The sequence below is a fragment of the Abrus precatorius genome, unplaced genomic scaffold (assembly GCF_003935025.1).
Source record: "Abrus precatorius isolate BTA unplaced genomic scaffold, Abrus_2018 Scaffold3, whole genome shotgun sequence".
Classification (NCBI taxonomy): domain Eukaryota; kingdom Viridiplantae; phylum Streptophyta; class Magnoliopsida; order Fabales; family Fabaceae; genus Abrus; species Abrus precatorius.
The window spans coordinates 3,287,848-3,300,400 of record NW_020874373.1 but is presented as its reverse complement, the minus strand read 5'-3'; the positions used below and the strand labels follow the sequence as shown (position 1 = coordinate 3,300,400).

The window sequence follows — 12,553 nt, the reverse complement described above, 5'->3', positions numbered from 1 at the left end:
ATCAAGAGATTAGAGTTTAAGAAAATGTAAAAGGTTCATATGATTTTTACATGTTTTTTTAAAATTTGCCGTGATCCCAAAATTCACTTTTGAAAAGTTTTGTAGAAAGGAGAATTAAACAAGCATTAATTTAAGACTAAATAAATAAATAACAACAATTTTTGAAAGGATGGCACAGCATCTTTTATCTATGATAGAATTATAAGCAACAATTTTTTAATATTTATTAATTAAATTTTAAAAAATACCGTGTTAATAAACTTTTGACCTAATTCACTTTCAAAAATTAATTTATAAGAGGAAGACTCTATAAGCCTTTATAAAAAATATATTATCAAGTTTCAAAGTATTTATTCTACTTGTCAGGTTATGTGATTTAATTTGAACTTTTGCAGAGCTGTTATTTGATAATGTTTGACTAAGTTAATGGGCAAAATCAAAAAACGAACAAAGAAAGAAAAAGGCAAGGGCATTCATTTTCGACAAGTTCCTAGAGTCTGTCATGTCATCTACTATATTATTCATTTTGGAAAGACTTGCATGATCCGAGGAGCTCAAGATCCAAGCAATATAAGAATTAACCAAATGAATTATTACTATTATTATTATTATTATTATTATTATTATTATCATCGTGAAAGAGACATTCTTTTTCAGAAGTGCTTACTCAATCCAATCCCATGTGCCTTTCTTTTGCAGAAGAATCGAGTTAGAGAAGTGAAGCGAACGAAAGTTGACATAACTTACAAGATTGAACTCCATTGACCAAAAATTTTCAAGTTTAATTTCAAATCGGGTAATTTCCACTCTTCTTGAACTTGTTATTGAAGGAAAAGAGAAGTCACTTCATCGAACAGCTAGCTTCATGGTATTATAACAAAAACAATGCTCCAAATTAAATTACCTGAGTCTTGACTATAACATGAAACTGATTCTGGATTAATGAAAATGGTGGGAAGCATTAATCTGTAGTTTTATTGCAAAACAATCAAGTTTAGTTTTTATTTTAACCATATGTATCAACTTAATCACAAATTAAGCAGCCTACTAAAGTCTCTTTGAGTAAGCTTGTAAATAAATGTATATACAAAAAAATAATATAGAAAATTAATAGAACTCCTTTATAAATTAAAATTAACTTGTATATCTCTATTTTTTAGAAGTTAATCTCATTTAAATTCTTTAAAATTTAAAAGTATAAATTATTTTTAATTAAAAATATTCATTTTTTATATTATTTTTTCTCTTAAAAAGATTTTTTATAACTTATCCATAAATTTATCGAGAAAAAGTGAAATAAGCCAAAAGCAAATAAGCATTTTGTTTGAAAGAAACCAAGTGGAGTCAATGGACGACTCCAAAAATGCCCAAAAATCATTACTTATTCAGCGCACGAGGAAGCTGAACAATGATTAATAGTCACGATTAAAAAACTGTAGCATCAGGCTGTGATTTCAATTTGTTGGTTGGTGTGGAAAAAGCTAGCAAGATATAGGGATCAGGGGAAGATTGAGGTTGGGATGTTAAACTTTTGTTGTGGGATCTGCTTCTCTTGTATCTAAGCTGTCTGCTGGTGAAAGAAGAAACCAAAAATGATACTACCGAGGGTTTTGCTTCCCCTATCACCCTCATCTCCACCAATATCAGCACGCCACGTATGATGAACCCCAAAACCAATGTATTTGCCTACGGGGCAGTGACACCACCTGGCCTAAATTACCCCATGCATGCTCATGTGCATGGCTCCATATACGTTTCCATTTTCCAAAATTATATTCCAAACTCGCTCTCATGTGCATTGCAAAACAAAACTCGTCCCCAACACTCAATGTGCTTTAGGAGCTTAAGCTTCACCATTACTAATTAAAGTCTATATAGTCTTTTGCACTTCACCTTTTTCTTGAACTCTCTCTCTCTCTCTCTCTCTCTCTCAGCCCACAAACAAAAGCCAAGCGAGAGGGAAACACATTAGTTTTTGATGACACAGATGCAGGCTAATGTAGAAGTTTCACCAAATTGTCCCAGGTGTGGTTCTTCCAATACCAAGTTCTGTTACTACAATAATTATAGTTCAAGTCAACCACGGTACTTTTGCAAAGGCTGCAGAAGGTACTGGACCAAAGGAGGATCCCTCCGCAACGTGCCTGTTGGTGGTGGCTGCCGCAAAAGTAGAAGGGCTAAACATATCAAGACCTTAAGACAAGCCAATAACACAGTTGGGCATTCTCATGATCTGAGAAGGGTGTCATCTTCAGTTGTATCTGATGCTCCAAATATTGATCTTGCGCAGGTTTATGCAAGTTTTGTCAATCAGAAGCCAGATTCAAGAGATGCCATTGAGAAGCCTGATGAAACAGTTTTATATCCTTCTTCTGAGTATTCAAGATTTTTGAACAATGATTTTAACCACAGTGCTTTGCCTGATGAACTTGGTCTTGCTGAGTGTTTGCATTTTGATGGACAATCCACAGAATCCCATTTCAGTGAGAGTAATATTCAAATGTATTTTTGCGGGTTCAACTCTATGCAGAAGCATATTCATGATACAACCAATTTTGAGTTGCCACCCTTGCCTGGTGAGGAGGCTGCAACCTCGCATGATGATATGTTGTGGTCCAATTCTGTGATGATGGTAGATCATGCCTTTCAAGCAACTCAATCGCCCCTTTTTGAACCTGAAGCTCACGATGCAGACTTCTTAATGAGCAGTTATTGGAATTGCCACTTCGATTTGCCAAAGGATGCTTCTTTTCCCATTCCTTGATAATATAATTCGCTTCAATATTGTTGCCTTGTTTTGCTTGTTTATATGTAGCTTATGTATATGTTGGATCAAAGTACTATAATAAATAATTTGAATATGTAAGCATAACAAATTATATGCAGTTTTAGGGGCTATATATACACCATTATACACAAATCCACAATAAATGACAAGCTTTTTCCCTTGATGAACACATTTCAATATATATATATATGTCAATCTAATTTTGAAGTTTCGGAGTTTAAAATATTGCTTTGCAGGCTAGGGAATTAATGTTCATCCTCCCACACCAAACTGTTAAAAGTTCGTTTAATAGAGGATACTTGTTGGAATTTGGCTTCAGCAAACATTTATAAAAAATGAATTTGAACACGTTAGTGCAGAAAAAAAGGCAAGAACCATGTAGACCACGATCATCGTACAAGGAATTGTAGGTCCGTAACTTGCATTGCAGACGTGACTACTCAAAATACTATGGTTTTTTTTAGCGGTAGTTAATTATACCGATCATGCATAAGGGTCAATAGCATTTCATTTTTCTTCCTTTAATATTTTAATTTTTGTTGAATAATTTATATATTAGATATGCTGACTTGAACCTCCTCTAGACTAAACATCTCAAATTTGTTTTATGGATCCAAATCAAATAACAAATCTTTCAAAGTTTATGAAAAATTATAAAAATAATTTATTATTTTAATAAATTAAGCTTATGACTGAATATTCATATAAAAAAAACTTATTAAATAAGAACTTAACTAAATTTGTTTTTCATTTTCACCCTAAACTAATTACCTAGAAGTATATTTCTATTATGTTTTCGTAAGTAAAAATTTGAATTTACTCTATTTTACGTAAAAATTTTAACAATTTATTCTATTTTTACTTAAATAAATTTGTTTTACTTAAGTAAAAATATATAGAATTTCTTAGAACTCCTCTAACTCTCATGCTCCCTCTCCTCTCTCTTCTGTCCTCACTTAACTCTCCTCTCCTTCCAACTCTTTCATTCCCCTCTTCCACTTTATTGTCGTCCCTTTTCCTTTTCTCACTTCTCCCAACTCTCAACTCTCTTAGTTCTCTTCTCTTTTATGTCATCTACTCTCTTCTATTGATTACTTAAAAGTATATTTTTATTATTTTTTCTTACATGAAGATCTAAATTTGCTTTAATCTACTAAAAAATAAAACAGTTTATTCTACTTTTTATTTGTGAATTTATTTTACTTAAATAAAAATATAATTTGCTTTGTCTCCAACTCTTCTAACCCCTACTCTCACTCAGGTGCACTTCCTCTCCTCTCAACCCCCTCTCCGCAGCTTCAGTTTCCTCTCACCCAACCCTCTTCCCCTTCGAACTCCCTCTCCTCCATCCTTTTTTCTTTATTCCATTGTTGTCTCTCTTTTTTCACTCCTCTCAACTCTCTTTTTGCGGGACTATAGCTGATCCTAATTCCCTGCTACGTGGGCCTCAGGAAGGTCACTTATTTTGGGTTTGATGACACACTCACCGCAAAGGTTTGGAGATTGGATTAAAAAAAATTGTGCTGAAGCTGAGGTCTTTGACAGGTGTAAGGGTCAGCAGAAGGGTACTAACTAAAGTTGTTTAAAATTATTAATTGCGGGTTCTGAACAACGCTGAAATCCGAATGGAGTGTATGAAAGAGCTGGTTGGACCTAACGCAACTTGCATCTGGTCATGGATCAACGGCCAAATCAAGCTCAAAATAGTCTTTCTTCTCCTTAATTCGGTCAGAAAATCATATTCAAATATGGGTTCCTTCACATGTCAGTGGAGGGATATATTGACCTCCAATGAACAGTCACTGAGAATTGGAATTAAATATTGAAATATTCATGAACCACACATTATTTCGGAGCGACCTGGCCTCAACCCCACCATGGATCAGTTTTTTTTTTTTTTTTCTGGAAAGGGTGTATTCAAAGTTTGAAACTTTGGACAAACTGTAACTCCTTGAAAAGAGAGAAACCACCGTACATAATATTGTGTGCAACACATGATTCCAGAAAGTTGAAGCTCCTGATCTGGGAAACAGACTGATTATCGTGGAAACAGACATATTGTCTGTCATATTTTTAACAAATTTCAATGCCACACTATAAAAATTATGTTTTAATTGTTTATTAAAAGTATATATTATAATAAAAATTAGCATATTACTAACATTAACTATTATGATTTTTAATCAAATTTTATTATTTGTTAATCTTTTTTATTATATACTCATACATATATTTAAAAAGTATGTAAATTGATAAATAATAATTTCTTTGGTACAACCCCATTAGACCAAAAGTTGTTCCTTGTGATTTTTAAATAAGAAAAAGATAAAGGTTGTACCAAACATAGTGTCAATTATTAAAAATTATAGCAAGAGTGTATTAAAAATTATAATGAAAATATGTTGATATCATTTTAATTATTTTTTATTTCTTAAATATTACTTACATTTGTTAAAAATAAAAATATAAAGTTGTTTACAATATCAAACATAGTGTCAATTTAAACGATTGAACTATCGTGAAAATTGCGTCATACTGAAAATCAAAACTTACATATGTAAGAATAATTTGGTCTATAGTATAATATTTATTTATTTTTCTTGACGTCGAACTAGTATTAGTTTTCTTAAACGACAATGATAAACATGTATGAATAACGTAAAACAATTTATTACTGCGCTTGTATTAGAAATAAAAATATTGTTATTTTATTCATATCATCACATTTAATTATTAATTACAAGCTAAATTTTGAAAGAGGTCTCACTTCTCGTGTATAACTTGTTTGCAATTGACCGATCTATCCAGTTATTTTATCTGAGTTTTAACTGTTTTATTTATAAAATATTATGATTAAATGTTAACAAAAAAAAATCGTACTTCTAATGTACAACTGTTTATTTTATAATAAAAAAAAGTCAAATTCTAACTATTTTATTTTATAAAACATTAAAATTGAATATAACATATGACTTTCTATTTTTTTAAAAAAATAAAAGCACGAAAGTGTCAACATATTGTATTTTTTTTAAAAATTATCATAAAAATATGATTGTATATTAAAAATATGATTTTTACCGTTCAATTAAAAAAATATAGTGATGTATAAAAGATACAACTTGGTTTATTTTAAAAAAATTAAAAAGCACATAAATTTGATACATCTACAATAAAAATTACACGGTAAAAAAGCCTAAAAACTAAAAAGGCAAAGGCGTGAGAATAGCATGTGCAAGTATACACTTGACTATTTCCTGAACATTATTGGTCTGCAAGAATTGTTGTCATTATTCTTTTCCATCTCTTTCTTTTTCGGACGTTGTATGGATTCTTTTATCTATCTGTATTTAGGTCAACATATAAACAAAGAAGCTTCTTATTAACAAATTGCATTCGGTTACAAACTTTAATTACTTGAAACTGGCTTGGTCTATATATCGGTTTGAACATCACATTCACAACTATGCCCCTAGAAACTTCATTAATTTTCTAGAAATAATGCATATATCACGGGTTTTCTTTTCTTTCTTTTTGCTTTTTTATAAAATAAGTGAAGCTTCTTATTCAAAAAAGTCCGACGGCACTTGCAAAACACTTGACAAAACTTCCAAATTAATAATTTTCGCAACCTTTCTTGCTCGAGTATTCTGAAGTGCGTATCACAACTTAATCATTCCTAACAACGACTCTTTCACGTAGAAATGTTGACAGTGTTAAAGGTGAAAAAATTAATATTAATCATCCAACTATGTATGGATAGATGACAAATTTAAATTTAAGTGAAATCGTTTTTTTTTTTTTGTTGATTACAAGTATTGTTTACAGAAGATAATTATATTTAAATTTAAAATATATACAAAAGGTTAATTTTTCTAATAAAAATTTAAAAAATTCTTATATAAAATTGAAACCCAAAATCTCAATTTATAAAAATTATACACACAGTGCTTGAATGAATCACTCGTTAATTATTCATGTAAGTAAAATCAATCTTCAAACCAACGCGTATATGATTTTATAGCTAAGGCTAATTTCTCTCATAATTTACATGCACAATACAGTTTTTGTAATATATTAGAGAAATTTGGTTTATTAATTAAAAAGTAAAAGAAACAAATTGAAATTAGTACTATGATATTTAAATTTGAACATAAAATTACGCGACTCTTAATTAATATTTTACAATTGACCTAAATGAGATTCATAACGAATAATTCCTTTCATCTTTACAATAAAATATATTCATTCGATACGCCCGCGACAATCAAATGTGAATTATGTGTGAGTATTAAAAGTTCTTGTTTATTCTAAATGGTCGCATCTTAGTTGGCCAATTACTATTTCATACTCGACCAACATTTGTAATATTATAATTGAAGAACTTTCTAATATAATTAATGCTGAATTAAACACAATTAAACAAGTCTTCAAATTGGAATCAGTTACTTAAATGGAAGTAAATTGCTTGAGTAATTTATCTCGGTCAAGAATATATCTTGCCGTGGTATGCGTCGCGGTATTTTTAATTAAGACGTGCCCACAGCATTTGATCGCTCCAAATTCAATTTGAAGCATTTCAAGCAACTGAATGTAAAGGGAAAAATGAAAATAAAACAAAATCGGTATGATTAATTATCCTGTTGTGTCAGATTACAAGAAGATAAAAAAAACCTGTGTCTCAATAATCCATTTCATAATGTACCAAATTGTCAACAAATACCCGTCAAAACCTAAATCATTATCCAACCCATTTGGGTGCAATAGTTGATGCCCATATCCATAACTTATCACTAATTGTCCTTTCCAAATAATTCTATACAAAGGAAAAGTTTCTAAGAGAAGTAGGTAAAAAATTCTCATAACTTCACACATAAGCTGGGTATGAAGAGAGCAAATTGCTGGGTATGCATGGAGAATCTCTCCATGATCGAGTATGCATTTTGAGTATCTCCCTTGCCTTCTCCTTGGCCTTGCTCCCACTCTCTACCTGAAGCACCAAGCACAGTTTCGCCACCACACCCAGTTTCAGCATTTCCTGAACAACTTGTGGAGTCGCAGAGAACTTGGAAATAGACAAAAGAATCCTAACAGCTCTATCATTTACCAGTGTAGAAACTCTTAGAATCTTCTTCGACACTATGGCAAGTCCTGCTCCATGGCTCAACAGCTCAGCTCGTCCCTCAGCACACTGGCACAGCACATCCAACAACACTAGCATCATTTCACATGGCTTTCTCTCCTTACAATCAAGAAGAAGTTCTATCAAAACAGGAACCGTTCCTGCTTCCACCGCTTTGATCCTGTTTCTCCCCCATGGGCAGAATTGAATCAGTGTATGGAGTGTCGCTTTTGATGTCTTCTGTGAAATCTGATCCTTCAAAACTTGCACTAATTCCACGAAGAGTTCAGTTCTGAGATGCAATAGTTGCACTGGTTCAGCCACTTCAGACATAGATTTCAACAAGAACACTGCATAAGCTCGTGATTCGAAGAACCCCTTTTGCAATACTCTTGTTAAGGAATCTATAAACTCCCCGTTTTTGAAGGCTAGGAGAGTCTTCAACCCAGGTTCAGATAAATGAAGATTATATAGCAAGCTTAAGGCTTCATCGCTTGCGCTTGTTTTCAACTCGAATCCATCATCTGGGTTGGACTCTAGCCCGGGTAAATTTGAAGAATCGATGTTGTTCACTACAATTGATGCTAAGAATTCAACAGCACCCGATGCTTCCATGCAACGTTTGTTTGTTTCACTTCCGGAAGCGATGGATTTAAGCTTTCGGAGGCACTTAATCTGCATCGAAGGTGAATGAGAAGCGTCTTTGAGGAGCTTTGAAATCTGGTTTTTGTTTACGGGAGGCTTAGGAGTTGGAATCCTTTCGATGCCGTGAGAAGCGTTCATGGTACACCATGCTTGAATCAGTCTCCGAAGGGTGTGGTTAGGAGTGAGATCATTGTAATCTAACAAGGGTTGTTTGGTGACAGGACATGTCTTGTTTTTCTTAGAAAATAGCCACGTCTCGATGCTTTCACGGTCGTAGGTTATACCCGTGGAGACAGTCACCGGATCCTTCATGATTTCTAACGAAATGGGGCAAACAAAGAACGAAGGAACATCAATCTCGTCCATGTCTTGTGTTAGATCCGATAAGAAGAGGTTGTAGAGACAGTGATGAAAAGAGTTGTTGTGAATTGAAGGAGTTGTGAAAGTTTGAAAAACTTGGGGCGGTTGAGAATTGAGAGCGGTGTGGTCTTCTTATTTATACACATGTGGCGTGCTGAAGTCAAAACACGCATAAACGAGAGCCTCCATTCGAGAGAAACAGGGTGCGATGACTTTTCCAAACAAAATATGGAAATTCTCAACTAAGATTCACTTTACCTAGTCATCAACACGAACCAGACAAAACATTAACACAAACAGAAGGTGAAACATTTATAGCACATGGGGAATATGCTACTTGACAACTTTCGGGATTATATTCATAATTTCATACTATGTTTAATTAATTCCTTTTGACCTGCTCCAATTACCCTCTTCAACTCTTACTTTTTAATCTTATCTTGAAGGGGAATGTAATCCCCTCAAGGATAAAAATCTTAACATTTACTATTAGTTTTGGATTATGATAAAATTGGTTTTGAAGTTTATTTAATTTTTTAAATGGAGTTTAAGATAATTAATTTATGTTTAAATATAGTAATATTTTAAAAGGAAGTTGGAAAAAGTTGACTTTACTTAGTTAATAAAGTAATTTTTAAAAAAATTAATTTATTAATCTTGCATCTAAAATCAATTTATTTACTTAATAAAAAAGTCAAAAAGTTTTTACTTCTCTTAAAATTAATTTTATCCATCTCAAATTTGATCTTTAATAACAAAAGTGATCGGCCAAACACTTTAATTTACAATTAAAAGTCAAATTTCTACTCCAAATGTGATTTGCAGAGCAAACCAAATAATCACCTTGTATCTCTTTGATTTAGATTTGATAAAAATTATTTAAATTGTGAAATATAATTAAAAAACATTTAATTCATCTAAATCGCATATTTTTATTTGAAGTTGTATTTTTTTTAAAGAGTATAAGATTTAATTGTTTCCCTTCAAAACAAACAGGAACTCAGTCTTAAACTTAATTAAACTCTATTTTTTTAAAAACTCCTGAAAATTTATTTTCGAATATATTTCACTAATATGTTTTTTATATTTAATAATGACAAAATTAATTAAAAATATTAAAAAACTATGTAACATATGTAAATATTTAATTCTTTAAACAATATTAAAATGCTACAATATATATTCCTTTGCCAGTTGCCACTATTGAACAAAAATTAATAACTATTTAAAGCAATGAATAAAAACTAATGATATTTAAAAACATACTTTACAACCTCACGAATGTATTATTTTAAGATTTTTTTAACCAAAATATTAAATGATTTAAAATTATCCAAATAACAAGTTAAAAAAAACCCTAAAAACTTTAATTAAACGAATTTATAAGTCCTTATAATTTATATTTATAATTTAAAAATTTATAACTAAATTTACCCTTACTGATTTGTAGTTGTTAAAAGCTCGTTAAATTTTATTTAATTATAAATAATTGTCTGAACATATTTATAATTTATAAATTTATTTAAAAAATAATACAGTTGAATATGTTTTGTATTTTATCTTTGCTTCAAAACAAATGATTGTAATTCGACAAAAATTAATACTGTTTAATTAGTAAAAATCTAATTTAAAAATACCACAGCGTTATTATAAAATTTTAACTTATAAAGAGTTATTTAAATACTAAAAAATGTTATAAGAATGCATTTATTAACTTGGATTCAATTGAGATAATTTAAGTTTTTAAAATTAAAATCAGTTTTATAATCTTATATTTTTTTAAAAATTATCGTTTAAATTTTAACTTTTTATATAAAAATTATTTATTATATATGTTAATTTACTCATTAGCATTAAGATTGTATTTGTAATAGAAATGACAAATGATAAAAGATTGTATCTGTTAGTGAGAGAATTAGCTATAGTAGCAATAGTGTATTGAAGATGGTTAACAATGGTATCAATCATGTTAATGAGAGCGATGATACTAATAATAAAAACAACTAGTAATAAATAGTAAAAAAGATTAAGAAACAATTTATAAAAATAGTGATGTTGCAGTAATAATAATTAATTAAGTGACATGTCATTTTTATTTTTATTTTTTTGCTATGGACAGTTAATGTCATTAGAGATTATGGCAACAACAAATATATGAATGATAAGAGAAGCGGTAATAGTATTGATGATATATAATCCTTATAGTGATAACAATAGTTGGTGAAGAGAATAAACAAGAGTTACAAACTTACAATAATTATTATAAGTAGTGATAAAAGCAGTTAAGAATAATAATAAAAATAATTATTAATAAAGTAGTTACAACAATAATAATATGAATAGTCAACAAAAGGTAATTGTTATAACATCAGTAATAATAAAAATGGTATATATATATATATATATATATATATATATAATAACAATAATAATATTAATAATTAATATTCATGATAGAAATAATAGTGATAAAAACTAAAGTGCAAGATTATGATAATAGTAAAAAAGTTATCATTTACTTTTTTGAGTAAAATAAATAAATAAAAATTTTAATAATAAAAATAAAATTTATTAAATTTTTAATATTAATTTTAGAAACAATTTAAATATTTTTAACTCAACATATTTTATTATAGAATATAAATTTAAAAACAAAAAATAAAAAAACTTCCCAGCACCAAATCGCTGTATACCTAATTATTTTGTGTGTAGATAAAATGTAAGCATTTGGGCTGCTGGCCGACAAATTAAGGTGTCTATTCGACCCATTCATTACACGTGTAAAGCTTAAAAAAGAAATGCAAGTGGAATTTACGATAAGATCCTCATCTGGTTCTTTCATCACTGACGCAGAGACTGTGTGGCCGTCGTGTCTCGTGCTATCCTCAATCTCTTCATCCTTCGTTACTCCAGTACCACTTGTCACCGTTACTTTGACCAGGCACGTCCCATTTTCTATCATCTTTTTAGTAAATTATTTATTCATTTTCAGTATTATACTCTTTTTCTTTTATTTTAATAATTAAAAATGTCATATTGACAATTATTTTAAGAAAATTACGATAATATTATTTTTTATTCCTTTCTATGTTTCATGAAAATTTATTAGCATATGTCTATTTAAAAAATGCTACAATACATTATTTAACACATTACACACCGTAAAGGATCACAAAGTCATGAAAAAAAAAAGTCTTAATTTACAGTTTGGAAGAGTTGTATTTAAATAGTGAACACAATAATTATTAAAGAATGTTAGTAAAATCAATTAAAAAACTATTTACTAAAAAATAGTCGAACGTCAAATCAATAAAAATTTATCTAAGTTTAGTAGGTTAGTTTTTATAGGAAAATAATATTTATATAATGAGTTTGTATACACTATAGTAAAATAAATGAATAAAAAAATATATTAAACTAAATAATATAATACAAATTATATATCTTATGTAATTAATATAACTCTTTTAGTAATTAAAAAAAACTGTTAACATCAGTTTTAAAATTAAATCTAAATAAATAATAATAATAATAAAATATATATTTTGTTGAAAATACATTAATTATATTTTAATTTAATTTTTAAAAAAATTAAACGCGATCTTAAGATAACGAAATGCTTTTTTTTTAAGCAATTAACA

The 12,553-nt window shown here is 29.5% G+C and overlaps 2 protein-coding genes across 2 annotated transcripts; one reads left to right on the top strand and one right to left on the bottom strand.

Annotated features, from left to right (window-relative positions):
• Positions 1–1,987: 1,987 nt before the first annotated feature.
• LOC113860957 (dof zinc finger protein DOF3.5-like) lies at positions 1,988–2,764 on the top strand. The gene has a single exon (XM_027493538.1). The coding sequence runs from the start codon at positions 1,988–1,990 to the stop codon at positions 2,762–2,764; it is 777 nt and encodes a 258-aa protein (XP_027349339.1).
• Positions 2,765–7,405: 4,641 nt separating this feature from the next.
• Positions 7,406–9,013, bottom strand: LOC113863545 (E3 ubiquitin-protein ligase PUB22-like). Its single transcript, XM_027497173.1, has one exon. It carries the CDS (start codon positions 8,916–8,918, stop codon positions 7,653–7,655), a length of 1,266 nt encoding a protein of 421 aa, XP_027352974.1. The 5' UTR covers positions 8,919–9,013; the 3' UTR covers positions 7,406–7,652.
• Between the last annotated feature and the right edge of the window lie 3,540 nt (positions 9,014–12,553).